The sequence below is a fragment of the Carcharhinus amblyrhynchos genome, chromosome 4, assembly GCF_965287045.1.
Source record: "Carcharhinus amblyrhynchos chromosome 4, sCarAmb.v2.hapA, whole genome shotgun sequence".
Taxonomy (NCBI): Eukaryota; Metazoa; Chordata; class Chondrichthyes; order Carcharhiniformes; family Carcharhinidae; genus Carcharhinus; species Carcharhinus amblyrhynchos.
The window spans coordinates 132,699,110-132,718,221 of record NC_137327.1 but is presented as its reverse complement, the minus strand read 5'-3'; the positions used below and the strand labels follow the sequence as shown (position 1 = coordinate 132,718,221).

The window sequence follows — 19,112 nt, the reverse complement described above, 5'->3', positions numbered from 1 at the left end:
CAGATTTTTTCTAATGAATTCAAATTTCACCATCTGGTGAGATTCGAACCCGGGCCCCCAGGCTCTCTGGATTATTAGTCCAGCGACAATACGTGACTAGCTCCATTTAACTGCACTTGTTTTGGATTGAACGTGTGAACCTGACCCTGTACCCACCCCCGACATCGTGTCGCTGCATCCTCGGAATGAACGGCAGTGACAAAGTAGCGAATAGTTCACAGCAATCGTACAGGACAGGAGGAGGCCATTCAGCCCATCATGTCTCCCACAGCTCTCTGAAAGATCGATCTAATTACTGCCACCCCCCCTGTTCTTCCCCCATATCCTAGCAAGCGTTTCCCTTTAAAATAGTGACCCAGTTTCCTTGAGGAAGTTATTATTGAATCTGCTTCCATTTCCCTTTCCAACACTGCACTCCAACTCGCAGAGTAGAAGGAAAATTGTTTCCAGTTTCTCCGGCGCTTTTTTGTACCAGTTATCCTAATTCTGTGCCCACTGGTTACCCGCTCTGCTGCCAGCGGTAAGAGTTTCTCTCCCAGTTATTCCTATCAGAATCCTTCAGTGTGTCCTGTCCTGCGATATTTATGATGTGGAGATGCCGGCGTTGGACTGGGGTAAACACAGTAAGAAATATCACAACATCAGGTTAAAGTCCAACAGGTTTATTTGGTAGTAAATGCCACTGGCTTTCGGAACGCCATTTCTTCATCAGATGAGTGGGAGAGCTGTTCACAAACAAGGCTTATAAGGACACATTCCAACCATTATTCTGTAAATTGAGTTTGTGTCTTTATATGCCCTGTTTGTGAACAGATGTCCCACTCACCTGACAAAGGGGCAGCGCTCCGAAAGCTAGTGGCATTTGCTACCAAATAAACCTGTTGGACTTTAACCTGGTGTTGTGAGACTTCTTGCTGTGTTTATCCCAGTCCAACGCCAGCAACTCCACATCATGACTTTCAATATTTATGATGTGGGTATGCCGGTGTTGGACTGGCGTAAACACAGTAAAAAGTCTGACAACACCAGGTTTTAGTCCAACCTATTTATTTGATAATATACTCACAAGCTTTCGAGGGACACCCTCTTCGTCAGGTATTCGTCAGTTGTCAGACTTTTTACTGTGTTTCAATATTTATACAGGGCAATACCACCCTCTGCTGGAAGCCAGGCTCTAGTACAACAGCCAAGAAAATCTTGCTGTTTGAACAAAAAAGCCTACAAATACACAGCAGGCCAGGGGGCGACTGTAAATGAAAAGGCAGTGTGAGATTTCAGGTATTAACCTTCCATCAGAACTGCAAGTCAAAAGGTAAGCAAGCCTGTAGCCCCCAAATAACATGTGACTGGGGGAACAACAGAAAGTCAATTGTGAGGGAAATATTGGATTGAGTTTTTGACTTGATTTGATTTATTATTGTCGCATGTATTAACATACAGTGAAAAATATCGTTTCTTGTGCGTTATACAGACAAAGCATACCGTTCATAGAAAAGGAAAGGAGAGAGTGCAGAATATAGTGTTACAGTCATAGCTAGGGTGTAGAGAACAAAGAACAAAGAAAATTACAGCATGGGAACAGGGCCTTCAGCCCCCCAAGCCTGCACCGACCATGCTGCCCAACTTAACTAAAACCCCCTACCCTTCCAGGAACCATATCCCTCTATTCCCATCTCATTCATGTACTTGTCAAGACACCCTTTAAAAGTCACTACTGTATCCGCTTCCACTACCTCCCCCGGCAACAAGTTCCAGGCACCCACCGCTCTCTGGGTAAAAAATCTGCCTTGTACATCTCTTTTAAAACTTGCCCCTTGCACCACAAACCTATGGCACCTAGTAATGCGAGATAGATCCATTCAGAAGTCTGATGGCAGCAGGGAAGAAGCTGTTCTTGAGTCGGCTGGTACGTGATCCCAGACTTTTGTATCTTTTTCCCGAAGGAAGCAAGTTGAAGAGAGGATGTCCGGGGTGCGTGGGGTCCTTGGTTATGCTGGCTGCTTTTCTGAGGCAGCGGGAAGTGTAGACAGAGCCAACGGATAGGAGGTTTACATGATGCACTGAGCTTCATTTACCACCCTTTGTATTTTCTTGTGATCTTGGGCAGAGCAGGAGCCATACCAAGCTGTGATACAACCAGATAGAAGGCTGTCTATGATGCATCTGTAGAAATTAGTGAGAGCCGTAGTGGACATGCCAGATTTCCCAATACATCAGCTCAGGTTTCTGTATTTCTTATCAAGTGACATTACCACTACACCTTCCCCCATAACATGAGGTTGAAAACATCATCCAAGCAAAATAATGAAAATACATCAAAAAGTACAAACGCCACAGTTGAGCCCTCTGGCGTCAGCAAGCTTTTTAAAGTTCTTTCCCTTGCCTCTTTTTTTTTTAACCTTGTTTCCTTGCCTGGGCTTCAAGATTTCCATTGCTTTCAATGGGGTGGTGTTTCCATTCGCCTCACTTTTCCGTGAAGTGGATTTGCCGCAGATCGCCTTTGGAAAGAGCGGACAAAGTTTTCTCTGGGATAGCCACTGGTTGTCCACAGGTCCTGTAGACCAGGGCCTGCTCACACTAACACGATGCTGTAATGGTGTGAGAAAGGCATCTTCGCCCTACAGCTGGCCCTGCTGTGCCAGGCTCACCAACTCTTAATACTGACCATGGCCAGAACAGGAAAGTGACCCGTATTCCTATCCTTCAGCATAAAAAAGAACAATTAAAAGGTTTGATTTTTGTTTATTAGGTACTGGGATATTTTCGGGTGAGGCTATTAATCCAGAAACTCAGGTAGCATTTTGGGGACCCTGGATCGAATCCCACCATGGCAGGTGGTGGAATTTAAATCTAATAAAAAGTATCTGGAATCAAGAATCTACTGATGACCATGAAACTATTGTCGATTGTCGGGAAGACCCATCTGGTCCACTAATGTCCTTTAGGGAAGGAAATCTGCTATCCCTGCCTGATCTGACCTACGGGGGACTCCAGACCCAAGCAATGAGGTTCGCTCTCAGCTGCCCTCTGAAATGACTGAGCAGATCACTCATTTAAAAAAAACAACTAGGGATGGGCGATAAATGCCAGCCAACCAGCAATGCCTATGTCCCATGAATGAATAAATTTTTTTTAACCAAACTTTTCTTTTTCAAAGGGTCACCCAGGTCAACAAGGTCCAAGAGGTCGTGCTGGTCTAGATGGGTGCAACGGTACCATGGGAGAGTCGGGTTTACCGGGCAGTTCCGGTTATCCAGGATCTCCAGGATTCCAGGTAAGTAACCGGCACAATTCAGGATTTGCGATGGATTTTGCAAAGGAAAAATCTGGAGGGGAGAAAATAGCTACTTTCAAAGTTGGGTTTTTCATAAAGCAAATTTATTCAATTGAAGAAAGACTTGTATGCGGTCATTGTTGTAATATTGGAATTGGGACAGCCAGTTTGTACTCAGCTCCCACAAACAGCAACGTAATCACCACCCAGTAATTTGCTTCTTGTGATGTTAATTGAGGGATAGATATCGACAGGACGCCAGGGATACCAATAGTGCAATGGGATCTTTTATACCCACCCAAAATGGGGTTTTGGTTTAGCATCCTATCTAAAAGGCAACATCTCCAACACGTCAGCGCTCCCTCAGCACTGCCCACAAGTGCCAGCCTTGATTTTTGTGCTCAAACCCAGGACTGAGACTCGAAATGGGAACCTCGTGAGGCAAAAGTGCCTCTAACAGAGCCCCAACCTGACAGATCATAACTAGGGCAATAGGTAGTTAAGAGACTAATGAACTGGCATTGAGGTTGAAGTTTATTTATTTGTGTCACAAGGAGGCTAACATACAGTCATAGAAACCCTACAGAAAGAGGCCATTCGGCCCATCAAGTCTTCACCAGCCACAATCCCACCCAGGCCCTACCTCCAAATCCCTACATATTTACCCACTAATCCCTCTATCCTACACATCTCAGAACACTAAGGGGCAATTTTAGCATGGCCAATCAACTTAACCCGCACATCTTTGGACTGTGAGAGGAAACTGGAGCACTCAGAGGAAACCCATGCAGACACGAGGAGAATGTGCAAACTTCACACAGACAGTAACCCAAGCCGGGAATCGAAACTAGCTCCCTGGATCTGTGGAGCAGCAGTGCTAACCACTGTGCTACTGTGCTGCCCAACTGCAATGAAGTCCTGTGAAAATCCCTGAATCGCCACACTCCGGCACCTGTTCGGGTACACTGAGGGAGAATTTAGCACGGCCAACGCACCTAACCAGCACGTCTTTCCGACTGTGGCGGGAAACCGGAGCATCCGGAGGAAACCCACACAAACATGGGAAGAACATGCAGACTGTGCACAGTGACCCAAGCCGGGAATCGAACCTGGGTCCCTCGTGCTGTGAGGCAGCAGTGCTAATCAGTGCCCCACAGTCTGTGAATAGTAATGACTTCATTAGGCTGCTCATCTTAAGAGAGTAGTACGGTTAGGTCAAACCTAACCGTACTACTCTCTTAATCTCATCAACTACTTTTCAGTCATGATTACTGCAAACAGTCAAGCACTAGATCCCGCGATCATTCTCCATTTCATTTTCATGTCTTAGAAAAGCTAATACAGGCTAAAAATGTCTTTTAAAAAGTTTTTATAGCATCTACTGATTACTGTTAGAGCGTGAGGTCAAGTCCCTCTTTGAGATAGTTGCATTGAGCACTGCAGTAATTCTGAAGAACTCCCTCAATGCTGCCAAGAAGAACCATCGAATCTTACACGGCAGAAGGAGGTCTTTCGGCCCATTGAGTCTGCACTGCCCACAATCCCACCAAGCCCTACCCCCATAACCCCAGATATTTACTCTGCTAATCCCCCTGATACTAGGGTCAGTTCAGCCAATCAACCCAACCTGCAAATCTTTGGACGTGATTATCCAGGTTCATTGTACAACATCCGGCAATCAGAATGATCAGAAAAACAAACATTTTTCTCCCGCGGAGATCCAGGTGCCACCCTCAGAGCAGGCTAAATGCGGGAATGGAATGGCCATCCTCAGGCTGATCCCAGAGGATGGAATCAACGAGAGTTTTCCATTCGCAAAATCTGAGTCCATTGTAGCACTTTCAGGTCTGCTTTCCCCACCTGCAGCTCCCCTTCCCCCACCACCACCACCCCCTCACTCATTCCTTCCCACCAAAACTGGGAATTCCCTCTATTTCTTTTCACTGCATCCCAGGGAAGGGAAAACAGGATTGGGCCTGAGGTTGTTCTCGGCCAGGATGAACCTCCGGCGATTCTGCTTTGTGGGTTCCCCACCAGGTCTTAGTCCTCACTGCGTGACAACAGAAAACATCCGTCCATCCCTCCAACCTAATGGGGGGGGGTCATCCAAAACTGAAGAAAACCTGAATTTTGGCCTGGTCTCGGTGCCGAGGGTGCTGAAATTTGGATGTTGGGTCTGTACTAACGTCTGATTTCTCTCTCCGTGCCTCTAGGGTGAGATTGGACAAAAAGGAGCTAAGGGAGAACCAAGCTACATCTCCGGAGTCCGTGGTGGATTGGAGGTAAGAAGGGTACACTGTCGCTTTGATCTGAAGTTTCCGAGAGGAAAGATTAGATTCAGGGAGGTGAACTGAGAGAAGCAGCTGAAAGTGGAGGCCTACTCCTTAGCTCAGAAATTGTGGTTGCGTCTCAAGTCCATTTCGCATTTATATTTGATGGGTTAACACTTCATTTACATTCACAGGAATATTCTACAATTGTGTTAAGTCCTTGCATCTAATCATGACAGAAGGAAGACTTACTTTTGTGTAGTACCTGTCACCACTTTGAGATGTCACATTAGACCGTAAGATATCAGAGCAGAATTAGGCCATTCAGCCCATCAAGCCTGCTCCGCCATTGGCTGAAATGATTCTCATCTCCGTTCTCCTGCCTTCTCCTCGGAACTTTTGAACCCCTTATTGATCAAGAATCTATTTATCTCTGTCTTAATGACACTCAATGACCCGGCCTCCACAGCTCTGTGGCATTCCACAGATTCACCATCTTCCGGCTGGAGAAATTCCTCCCCGTTTCAGTTTTAAAGCAGAGCTTAGAGCTCCGGCGGAGTGCATTGTAGGGTAATCATTGGTTTCATGTTGGAAACATGATTTGTACAAAGCAAGACTGTACAAAGCAAGACCCCACAAAGCAACAGTGTGAGTCACGCTTAACACCAAAGCTGACGTCTAGAACCAAATGCTAGAAAATCTCAGCAGGCCTGACAACATCTGTGGGTAGAGAATAGAGTCAAAGTTTCCGTAGAGTCTATAGATTCTCTACAGTGCAGAAGGAGACCGTGTGACACATCGAGTCTGCACTGACAACAATCCCATCTAGGCCCTATCCCAGTAACCTCACGCGTTTACCCCAACTAATCGCCCTGACACTAAGGGGCAATTTAGCAAGGCCAACCGAACCAGATCTCGAGTCTCGATGGCACTTTGCCAGAGCTGACTGTAATCAGAATCCAGCTTCCGGGGCTCAGTGGCTCTTTCCTTTACATCTGAGGCTGCCAATTTGTATCGGGGGCTATCAGCCTATCGCTGTTGATACGGCTCTTCCCACAGCGACCCTAACCGCGAGCTTGACCAGTGAGAGGTTGGCATGCAACAGCAAGTGGAGAACTTTAATACATCATTTATTTTCCTAGTTTACACCGTGGGCTGAACTTGAGACGGGGGGAGGGGTGGTGGGGGGGTTGGGGGAGGGTGATGGTGGAAGCATCGCCCATCCCCTCCCCTCCCGCCCCTCCCCCGTTCCAGCCAACAGAAGGGAAGTTTGGGATCTGTCTTAGTTGATGGTGCTCCCCCCCCCTCCCCCCACTCCCCCACCCCCGCCCCCGCCCTGCAGTGCTGCCCGTGGTGTAATCGAGGTGAGAATGGGGCTTCCGGCCCTCGGCGGGAGGAGGTCCCACCCTGGAGAGCCTCCAGTCATTCCGATTGGCCAGCAGCTCGAGCAGTTCCAGCAGCGCCAGAACTCAGCAGTGGACGCTGCGGGGATTGCAGGCAGGTTCCCTGTTCGCCCTGTCCATACCCCTCCTAATCTTACACACCTCTGTCAGGCCCCCTTTCTCTGCTCTGAGGAAAACAACCCCAGCCTAAGCTGCGTCTCTTCATCGCTGAAACTCCCCGCCCCAGGAAACACCCTGGTAAATCTCCTCCGCGCACTCACAAGTGCAATCACACCCTTCCCATTGTATGGCAACCAGAATTGCATACGGTGCTCTAGCTGTGGCCTAACAAATGTTTTATACAGCTTCAGCATAACCTCCCTGCTTTGGCTGATATAGAACATAGAACATTACAGCGCAGAACAGGCCCTTCGGCCCACGATGTTGCGCCGACCAGTTACAAAACAATGACCCACTAACCTAAACCAATCCCTTTTCGTCCATAAACCTATCCACGGAATATATGCCATATGCCTTCGTAACTACCTTATCTACCTGTTCTGTTGCCTTCAGGGCTCTATTGATGTGTAACCCAAGGTCCCTCTGATCCTCGGTACACCTCATGTATATTCCTTTGTCTTGTTAATCCTCCCAAACTCCATCACCTCACCCCCTTCAGGGTTAAGTTCCATTTGCCGCTGTTCTGTCCGTTTGACCAGCCCGTCTGCATCATCCTGTGATCTAAGGGTTTCCTCCAAACTGTTTACCACTCCAGGCCCGTGTGCGTTCACGCTGCATCTTGGGTTGGATTTCACGCTTCCCCACCAGCAGGTCTGAAGGGGGAGAGGGGTTTCATTAAATTTAGCGAGCAGTCTGACCCCTCCTCCGCCCAACCTACCTGTCCCACTTCAATTATTAGCAAGGATGTGGGTGGAAATACTCAGTATGTCTGGCAGCATTTATGGAGACAGAGACAGGAAATGGTTCTTCATCAACGTTGCATTCATACTGACGCTGTAGTCCATTCTGTCAAATGTCTTCCTTCCTCAATCAGGCATTTCCCTGATGATGGTCGACAAGACCCCTGGACTACGTCCATCCTATTTCTCACGCTCCTGCTCTCCCCCTCCCTCCCAGAATCATGGCAAGGTTCCCCGCCCCCACTTTCAAAGGGTTGTCCTCCACCATTTCCACCAACTGGCAGGGACAGGAGGGCCATTGGAACGGGTTGGGGGAGGGCATGTCTCGGCATGGGTGGCTATCGGAAGGTGAGTGATGTGGCCAGGAGGTTTTGATGGTTGGGGTTTGGAGAGTGTGTTAGATGTTGAGGGCGTGTGAGGGCCTCACATTTTTCATTATAATTGTGGGAGCCGGCCTGTTACCCAGGCCCCTGTGGCTGCCTGTGAGCTCAGTCCAGGGCTGTTTGGCCTGACTGCTGCCCACACCCACATCCTGACACCACCCCGGTGAAAACCCATCTCCCCGATGGAAGTGGGCCGAGCCAGGAATTTTCCCGACTCCACTTTCCCGCCTTGGTGATTAAATTCCAGCCCCGCCGTTCTCTCAGGCCCCCTCTGGAAAGATGGTGCCTGGCCTGCTGAGAATTTCTGGTGTTTCCTGCTGTTTATTTCTGGCGAGTCTTGCCCCGCAGGGCTGCTGGGTGAGGGCAGAGTGACCCCCAGAGTGACCTGACTTCCCTTCTGGGGTAACCTCGGGCTTCCTCACCCAAACATTGCAGGCAGAGAAACCTCAATGTCAGCCCTGGCAATGAGGCCCAGCTTACGATTGCTGGAGTTAAGGCCAGAGCACATCGGAGCCATTAGTTACCTTCCTTACCTCAGCAAAAGTGATGTGAACATGGACTCCCCTTGCTGCTTTCAAGATCTCCTCTTTTGGTTTGTTTTATTCTCTGCTTCAATTGTTAAAAAGTGTATTCTCAGGTGATTTTTTTTTTTCTCTCTCCTCTCTCCAGCAAGGTGAGCCAGGCCCACCAGGTTTGAACGGAGCTCCTGTAAGTATCTGGGTAGAAAGTGTTCCCTGGGTTGGCAGTGTTATAAAAAGGCATTTCCCTGAAGCTGTGTTGCAGTCCCACCTTGTTCCTGTTTTGTGTGTCCAGCAGCTTTGACTATGGGGGTGTTTGTTGTGATGTTGTACGCGTGCCAATGTCGCTTTAAGAAGCCGCATAGTGACATACCTACGATATCCCCATACCTACGAGGCAAGATGAAAGAAGGCGCAACATTTATATTAAATATTGTCTATCGCCTCTCACTCTATCAGTAAGACCTTGGGCTGAATTTTACCAGCACGAACGCCCAAGGTTCGTACGATCCCACCCAGGACCAATGGAGAATGCCATTCTCCTGTTCCAGAGGCGGGTGTGCTGGTAAAATTCCGGCCTGTGTGTGTAACTGATCCGTCAGGTATATAGTCAGGTAATCAGCCTCTGTAACTATTGAGACCCAGTCTAGACCGAGTGTGCAGAGCTGTATGTAGTTGTTAAACACCTACCTGCTTTCCAGCCAATGCTGATCTATAATATTCAGCTCTATAATTACCGTAAAACCTGACATCCTTAAATTCAGATCCTCAAAAGCTGGATGAACAAATTATAAATTACATTTTACAGATTAGCTATCACGAATCAGAGCCCTGACATTGCAGAAGCAGGCTATCCAGCCCGTCTAGTCTGCACCGACCCTCCGAAACAATATCCCACTCAGTCCCCATCCTCGTAACCCCGCATACTTACCCCACTCTTCCCCCTAACCTACATGTCCTTGGACATTAAGGGGCAATTTATCATGGCCAATCCACCTAATTAGCACGTCTTTCAGATTGTGGGAGGAAACCAGAGCTCCCGGAGGAAGCCCACGCAGACACAGGATAACGTGTAGATTCTGCACGATGACCCAAGGCCAGAATTGAACCCGGGTCTCTGGAGCTGTGAGGCAGTGGTGCTAACCACTGTGACACCAAGCCGTCCGTAATCAAATATCCCCAGGAATTTCTGTGTTTTCCCATGTCTGAGAACGCAAACAATCATGGACTTTGAATTCTGCTATTGATCAATATGTATTCAGGTAAAATTGCTCCTTTTGCTGATATAACGAATGGAATTCACAAGCAGGAAATTTACATGTGAACTCATTTGGTAAATGTTGTTCTGCCTGACACAAGATCTCCGAGCGAGGAAGGGTAGAGGAGGTGTCAGTGCACTCACTGCACTTTTTCCATCAAATGCGAAACACCTACTTCCCAGGTAACAAAGTTGTGAGTTATTTGAAGAAGAGAGAGAATTTATGTTGATTGCAAGGCTCACCCTACTCTGAATACTGCGAGGAATGCCGGTCTATTCCGTCAACAATCTGTGCCTAAGTGAGATGCTATTTATTGTTGTTTAAATATTCAGTGACATGTTGGTCCTGACTGTGAGTTCAGATTTAATCTGGTACGTGGATAAGTTGACTCAATTGTCTCTTCCTTTTCCTCTTGCAGGGTCTGAAGGGTCTCCCTGGCCCTTATGGTCCCATGGGTCCCAGAGGACAGCCAGGCATTCCAGTACGTATTCTGAAGAGAACCACCCTGGGTTTTATTTCACCCATCTGAACAGTCACCGGGACGAGGGTTTATGTAGGGCTGACAATTCCCCTGCTGTTGTGACAGTAACTATTGCCTGCACTGCATGGCGAACATAGTTACCAAAATCAATTGTAATATTTTATAGAGGGGGCAATGGCCTAATGGTATTATCATTAGGCTATTAATCCAGAAACTCAGCCAATATTCTAGGGACCCAGGTTCAAATCCTGCCACGGCAGATAATGGAATTTGGATTCAATGTTGGAAAACCCATCAGGTTCACTAATGTCCTTTAGGGGAGGAAGTCTGCCATCCTTACCCGGTCTGGCTTACATGTGACTCCAAAGCCACAGCAATGTGGTTGACTCTCTGAAATGATGTGGCAAGCCACTCAGTTCAAAGATAATTAGGGATGGGCAATAAATGCCAGCGATGAACACGTCCCACAAATGAATTTTAAAAAATTGCTCCCCTCAAAGACTGGACTAGGTTGAATGTTTAAACTATTATTGGTGTAGGTGTTAAATTTTCAGGTACCATCAGCCAGGCCCATTGAACAGTTGGCAGTTCATTTGCATGTGATAGTAATGTTACAAGTTGCCTGAATTGGGTAATAGTTTAAGAAGTAAAACGTGAATGGTAAAGATATTTGTCAGGGAAACATTGGAAGGGAACCGGCAATAGTTTGGGAAGATCCCAGCATTGACCCTGCGTCCTTGTGCAATTCGGAGCAGTAATATTAACCTTTGTGTCATTGGGCAAGTGAGGAGCTCTCAGACATACAGAATGACCTGTGTCTCCCTATATCAGAGGACATTCTGGACTCCCTATTCTGTGAAAGGTAAGCTCGCAGTAGCCAAGGCAGCAACAAGGAGATTTTAATTGACACCCCCTGAAAAGAAAGTCAACCAGGGTTCCTACTTCAGATCATAGGCAGCAGTCCCTACAATACACCTGTGTGTGCGAATACTGTAGGGAGGTTGAACTCATGGTCTTCTCACAGTTGAGTCTGATGCATGAGGCATGACCACTTGGGAAATTTGCAACATATAGAACCAAACCCAAGGTTGGGGAATTCAGGCTTCACCAATGGGCACAGGGGGCAGGTCAGGAAAATTTGACTGTTGTCCACTCTCCAAATTTTCCTTTTTTCCCCTCCCCCTCTCTGTCCTGCACTGATGTCTGCTGCTGGTTGAGTCGTAGGGCAAGATTCTCTGGCCTCCCCTCAATGTTTGTCTTGGCGGCGCGCTGTTCACTGGTGACGGGATCTCTGGTCCTGCCACTGTGGATGGGAGTCTCCATTGAAGCCACTGTTCACCAGATGGAAACTCGCAGCAATGGGTGCGTTGTCGGTGATGTGAATGGCTGGAGAATCCCTGTCATGGTCTTTACTCAAGAATCCTGGCATTAATATTGAACATTCAGGGGTTTGTCAGAGGGTTATATGAGTGTTTGTCTCTTTACTGTTTATTAGTTTCCTCAGAAAACCATTAATTTTTTGATCTCGTCCTTCAGGGTCGACCTGGTTTCCCTGGCCCTCAAGGATTAAAAGTAAGTGGTGGTTTATGTCATTTGCTAGTAGTTAGAGTTAAGATAATCCACCCAGTATAAACTCACTGCTGTCCTTTGAAACTTTGGTGCTGCAAATGGGATGACCCATTGGAACCTACTTGGGGTCTTCAATAGGCTGCTGTGCCTTATTCCCTGGCCATATTACCCTGGAGAGCTGCACCAGGTCTCTGTTGAGCTTCCAGAGTGGGAAATTCCAACAAGGATGTTTCCATCCTTGGTTTTCCTGCAAATCCTCCTCACTCTGAGTAGTCGACCTGGTCAGAATGGTACGGCCCTCATAAGGCCCCACTGTATCTGGATCCAGGTTTTATGCCAGAGAGCACCGTTTTTAACTGGTCCGACCACTGTTTGATATCGGATGGCTTTATGTTTGGTATTTTGTGATTATTTCGATTTTTTGATTTGATTTGATTTATTATTGTCTCATGTATTAGCATACAGTGAAAAGTACTGTTTCTTGTGCGCTATGCAGTCAAAACATACCATTCATAGAGAATGCAGAATGTAGTGTTACAGTCTTGGCTAGGGTGTAGAGAAAGATCAGCTTAATGCGAGGTAAGTCTGACTGCAACAGGGAAGAAGCTGTTCTTGAGTCGGTTGGTGTGTGACCTCAGATTTTTGTATCTTTTTCCCAACGGAAGAAGGTGGAAGAGAGAATGTCTGGAGTGTGTGGGATCCTTAATTATGCTGGCTGCTTTGCTGAGGCAGCGGGAAGTGTAGACAGAGTCAATGGATGGGAGGCTGGTTGGTGTGATGGATTGGGCTACATTCATGACCATTAATAGTTCCTTGTGATGTTTTGGGCAGAGCAGGAGCCCATACGAAGCTGTGATAGAACCAGAAAGAATGCTTTCTGTGGCGCATCTGTAAAAGTTGGTGAGAGTCATACATGACATACCAAATTTCCTTAGTCTTCGTAGAAACTAGAGACATTGGCGGGCTTTCTTAACTATATGTCGGTAGGGGGGACCAGGACAGGGCAGGAGCCACTGATTAACTCATACCCTGTCCAAATTGACTAGGATGTAACTACACCAGGGTTGATTCTCATCATCTTTTTCCCGGCTCCCTCACCGTCTTTGATATCCCTCAGTTACAACTGGTCCTTTTCCCATCTGGAAACGCTGTGGGTCCTTCCAGGTGCTCACCTCTGCTTCTCAGGGCTGTGGCTGTGTCTGATATTAGTTACCTCCAGCAGTGAGTCACCTTAATCCGGGTGCTGGCCTTTCTTGAAGATCTTGTCAGTGTTGGATGAAACAGTCTATTAAACGTCACCCCACGTTGGCCAGGAGCAGCCGATGATACTGGCAATGCTGGCTGAAGTTTATTTATTATTGCCACAAGTAGGCTTACATTAACACTGTAATGAAGTTACTGTGAAAATCCTCTAGTTTCCACAGTCTGGGCTCTGTTCGGGTACACTGAGGGAGACTTTAGCATGGCCAATGCACCTAAGTAGCGCGTCTTTCGGATTGTGGGAAGAAACCGGAGCACCCGGAGGAAATCCAGGCAGACAACGAGAGAATGTGCAGTCTCCACACAGACAGTGACCCAAGGCGGGAATCGAACCCGGGTTCTGGTGCTGTCGGGTGCCACCCGAAAACATTTTAACAGGAGTATCCATGCTTCCCTTCAAGCACATAGTAATATTAGGCTTGGATGTACTTGGATGTAAGACATATATAATACTCCTGTTATTCCTCAGCTATTGGACCTATCCTGGTAGCTGCTTTAGAACGATGTGAGGCAGCACTCATGATGCGGTGAGGCCTCTGTTTGAGGTAGTTACCTGTATGACATTCTTGTAGGCCTTTTTTAACATTTAAAACGTGTGGTGAGCCAATTGGGACCACATTAGACATTTCATTTGACTGCTTCAGAACATAAACAACCGTTTTACGATCATTCTGACAGGCAGGTACAATTCAGTGAGTAGAAGTCTGAGATGGAGGGGCGAGTAGATAATATAAATCAAACGGCACGATTTTAAGAAGGGGTGCAGGAACAGAGAAATCTAAAAGATTTATGCACACAAATCTTTGAACCTGGCAGAACGAGTTGAAAGTAGTGTTCAAAAAAAAAGCTTAAAGGTTCCCTGGCTTCATAAATAGTGGCATAACAAAGTGTGAAAGCAAAGAAGCTGTGATCGACCTTTATAAATCAGTTAGGCCTCAGCTGGAGATTCATGTCCAAGTCACCTAATAATTTTGACTGAGTATTTTGATGAGGGTAGGGAGAAAGTATTTTTGCTGGCAGAAGGAGCAGTCATTGGCCAGAGCATACCAGGGTCAGATGAGGAGGGATCTTCTTATGCAGTGAGTTGTTAAGATTGGGAAGCGGGTTGCCTGGAAGGATCGCAGAAGCAGATTCAATGATAACTTTCAAGAAGGAAATCAAACAAGTACTCAGGGAAAACCTTGTAGGGCTGTGGGGAAAGTGCAGGGAAGTACAACTGAAGCTGTTCCACCGTGTCGACAAGGGAATGATGGGCCGAATGGCAATCTTATCCGACGTTTTTCAATGCACATGGTATTGGAATTCCAGTCCATGAGAATCAGGGCATTAAGAGTGAGTTACAGTGCGCTGTATGACAAGAGAGTGAACAGAGAGGTGACAACAAGAAAGGCGAATGTTACACTCGGTGAAGGCAATGTTTTTTTTCTTAAAGACAATTCTTACAAGTTCAAAACAAATTATGTTTCAGGGTAACATGGGATTGGGATTCCAAGGTCAGAAAGGAGGAAAGGTAAGCCTGGGGCAGGAGTGTTGCCAAACTATCTGTAATTTGCTTGTTGGCTTTTGGACTTTACATTGTGACGATATTAAAGAAAATACATTTACAATGTTTAAAAATAAAATATCTGCATTTTCAGTGTTCATTTTTCTGCTGTGAAGCCTTGAATTCCAGTTTAAAGTCAGACACCTTTGCACAGGTGAAACTTTTTAAATGAACTGGAGTGTTTGGGGAAAGGTGAAGGTGCTTAGGCCCAGGGAGCTCCTTCTTTTCAAGGGTTTCTGATAGACAAGGGAATTAAGGATTATGGGGAGAAAGTGGGAAAGCGGAACTGATCCACTTCAGATCAGCCATGATCTTGTTAAATGGCGGGGCAGGCTCGAAGGGCTAGATGGCCTACTCCTGCTCCTATTTCTTATGTTCTTATCAAGAGATCAACTACATAAATCTGTCTTTTCATCTCAACCCCGATCTCGATCCAGAAACATGGTCGATTTGTCTCTTGAAACTACGGACACCATCCACTGCAATGCCCATCCCAGGACTTACTCTACATCATGGGATGAGAAGGTTCCTCCTGATTTCCCTTCTCACTTGGGCGTTATTGATTTTTTTAACTTGAGAGAGCTGGTATTCGAATTAATCGCTCAAGTGATCAAGTCTAAACCTAACGGCCATTAAACTGACCTTCCAGCTATGGGCCCAATTAGTTTGAAAATATCTAAATCTAAGTCCTGATGCCTGCTCTGTCCTTCTGTAGGATGACATAACTGAGACAGTGACATGAGAATCTCCAGAGTGAATCCATGCCCCTCTGCTGCTATGATTGGGATTTGCAAGGTGATCCTACATTCTACCTTTCAGTGACTTAGTATCTTACTGGTTAAGCGATCCACCTCCCGGGGTGGTATGTAATGCCTCCTCCTCCTCCCCCGCTGCCCAAAGAGGTCAGTACAGAGGTGGGGAGCTCAAAGCCACTGCTGCTCTTTCCTCTGACCCACCCCCCCCCTCACACCCCATCACCACTCCCCCTCACCACTCCCCATGACCCCCATACTATCACTCCAGCGATCCAACGGTGATCCCTGGTGAAGGCCCAATGCTTTATCACAGCAGCCACTGTTCCAGTGGTGTTCCCAACGATGAGCCAGTAGCTTTCGGGGACGAGATTTTCACCGTATCGGAGAACGCCCTGCAATTAAACATTAGAGTGTATTTATTAGTGTCACGAGTAAAGCTTACATTACTGTGAATTTCCCCGAGTTGCCATAGTCTGGCGCCTGTTTGGGTCAATGAATCTAACCAGCCTGTCTTTCAGACTGTGGGAGGAAACCGGAGCACCCGGACGATACCCACGCAGACATGGGGAGAACATGCAAACTCCACACAAACAGTGACCCAAGCTGGGAATCAAACCCAGGTCCCTGGTGCTGTGAGGCAGCAGTGCCAACCATTGTGCCACCCTCAGCAGTGTGGGGGATGCTCCTGCTACCTTCCTGTAAGTTTCCCCAGTGTTCTTATCCCTTATTGTTATTAGGTTAGAGATTATTTGAAGGTAATTAACGCAAAAAAAACAATAAAAATGTGGCAAGTAATGTTCTTACTAAGATGGTAAGTATGTTAATGATAGGAATTGGAACAATTTCCCTTTGAAAGTCACCCACTGTCTACGTCAAGCACTCAGGTACAACAAAGTGCAGCTCTATTAGCTATGATCCAAAATGTGCTTTGATATTTAGCGGTTCAACTCAGAAACTCCAGTGTTTTATGAAGACCACCTGGATCATAGGTTTTGCATCCTGAATTTGGTTAGGATAAGTATAGGTTTCACTTCAGATACGATTTAAATGATTCACTAGGGAGCTTTTATCAAACAAAGTTTATTTAAGAATATAGTTAACATATATGGAAAGAGTATTGGCAATAACTTCTATCAATTATAAACAATACCAAGCAACCATGATGATATATAACCCTTAGTGAATGTGGGAGCTGTCCCAATCAAAGCAATTCCATAAACAAGACCCTTCAAACAGGTTTAATACAGCATAGACTAATGCTCACGTGATACTGGAATTGAGTCCTTTGGATGAAGTCTGCAGTTCTCTGGGTAGACTCAAAAAAGTTTGAAGTCAGAACAGCTTTCCAAAACACCAGGGACTCTAGGCAAGCCACCAACAGCAGAGACCCCCCTTCAGAAAGGCAAGACCTTGCTTTCAGATAATCAGCAGAATTTCCAAATAAAACAGGGAGAGAGAGAAACACTTCTTTTCAGCTTGCTGTCGCTTCTAAAAATCTCAAACCTACAGCTCAGAACTCAAACTGAAAGAGCTCCTATATCCAGCCTGCCAACCAGTTTTTCTCCTAACAATGCAGAGTCATAAAAGATCCCACAGTGAAACTAAACAAGCCCCCGTTTAAGCAGCAATAAAAGGACATCTCCAACCAAATCAGTAACAAATGACATTAGCTAAGGCTGTGAGCTGAGAAAACACTGAAGCTGTGAGAGCTGCAGAGATCATGATTTTAAAAAAAACTTTCTTAAAGGTACACTCCTGCCAATCACCAGTGTCAGAAGAGAACCTCTTAGCTGTATCAGTGGGATTTTTCCCAGTTTTCCACATTGGCCTTCCTGCGGGCTTTCTGAATAAAGCTTACCCAAAGCGCTGAATTAGGGCAACATTAGGATCAGTTTCATAACGTGGCCACTTGAAGCGAGATTTGAATTATGCAAACTGATTTTAACAAAGGACCCCCAGTATCTATGGACAGAGAAGGCAGCCACAGCTTCAGATGAACTGTGTTCAAATCCAAGCCCAAAAGGACATTTTGGGCCCTCCTCAAGGATTTAGATATTTGAACAGGTCTTTTACTGGAACCTACAAGATGCGCTTTGCTTTTGGAAACTTTGAAATTTGAATTCAGTGAAAATCTGGAATTAAAAGTCTAATGATGGCCATTGTCGATTGTTGTAAAAACCCATGTTATAAAATATCTTTTCGGGAAGGAAATCTGCCATCCTTCCCTGTCTGTCCTACATGTGACTCCACGCCCACAGCAATGCGGTTAACCCTTAAACGCCCTCAGGGATGGGCAATAAATGCTGTAAAAAGTCTGACAACGCCAGGTTTTAGTCCAACCGATTTAACCTGGTGTTGTCAGACTTTTTACTGTGTTTACGCCAGTCCAACGCCGGCACACCCACATCATGAATAAGTGCTGGCCAGCCAGCAATGCCCATGTCCCATAAACATAAAAAAAAATCACGGTCCAGTTAATTATTGTTAATCAATGAATGGTTCCAGAGGGATATGGGCCAAAGGCCTGTTTCCATGCTGTAAACCTCTCTGACTGTATGATGGGCTGGATTTGAAGGTATTCTTGTTAACAGGGCGAGCTCAAAACCAATCTTTAAAATTGTGCATCTTAATTCAGTTACAGTACCACAAACCTCCAGTCAGTGATGCTATTAAGCTAGCAGTTAATTAGCCCAGCAGTGCCACTGATGGGATCTAAATATTATTGCTGGACTGACTGGCTTAAAACCACTGTATTTAAACCTCTCTTCATAAAACAGAAGCTATTTAATTTTATCTTTTTTATGGCTCCTAAGATTCACCATATCAATGTACTGTTTACCCGGAGCATTTCTAAGCAAGGTTATCTATCGTTCCTTTAAAACAGAATGATTGGCTGCAATCTATTATGGTGAAATTGAATAAAATGGAACACTGCAGGGCAGAAGGAGGCCGTTCAGCCCTTCAAACCCCGACCAACAACAATCCCACCCAGGCCCTGTCCGCGTAACCCCACATATTTACCTCGCTCGTACTCCTGACACTAAGGGGCAATTTAGCATGGCCAATCCACCTAACCCGCACATCTTTCGGACTGTGGGAGGAAACTAGAGCACCTGGAGGAAACCCACGCAGACACAGGGAGAATGTGCAAACTCCACACAGACAGTGACCGAGGCTAGATTTGAACCCGGGTCACTGGCGCTGCGAGACAGCAGTGCTAACCACAGGGCCATTGGGCCACCCTGTAAGTTAAAATGGCAAATCAGTATTTATTTATTATTTTTGTTTTATTTATTTTTATTATTTATTATTGTTGCCAGTGGTGTCACATTAACAATGCAATGAAGTTACTGCAAAAATCCCCTAGTCCCTACACGCTGGTGCCCATTTGGGTACACTGAAGGAGCATTTAGCAGCACGGCAAATGCACCTAATAACCAGCATGCCCTTTGGCCTGTGGGAAGAAACCGGAGCTACCCCAGAGGAAACCCACACAGA

The 19,112-nt window shown here is 46.3% G+C and overlaps 1 protein-coding gene across 1 annotated transcript in view; it reads left to right on the top strand.

Annotated features, from left to right (window-relative positions):
- The window catches only part of LOC145342476 (uncharacterized), a 363,690-nt gene that overhangs the window by 238,024 nt on the left and 106,554 nt on the right, over positions 1 to 19,112 (top strand). Inside the window, exons 7-12 of the mRNA XM_080188038.1 lie at positions 3,158 to 3,274; positions 5,488 to 5,556; positions 8,899 to 8,937; positions 10,425 to 10,487; positions 12,024 to 12,059; positions 14,785 to 14,826. Of these exons, the coding sequence (XP_080044164.1) occupies positions 3,158 to 3,274; positions 5,488 to 5,556; positions 8,899 to 8,937; positions 10,425 to 10,487; positions 12,024 to 12,059; positions 14,785 to 14,826 (366 nt within the window). The remainder of the gene's footprint in view (positions 1 to 3,157; positions 3,275 to 5,487; positions 5,557 to 8,898; positions 8,938 to 10,424; positions 10,488 to 12,023; positions 12,060 to 14,784; positions 14,827 to 19,112) is intronic.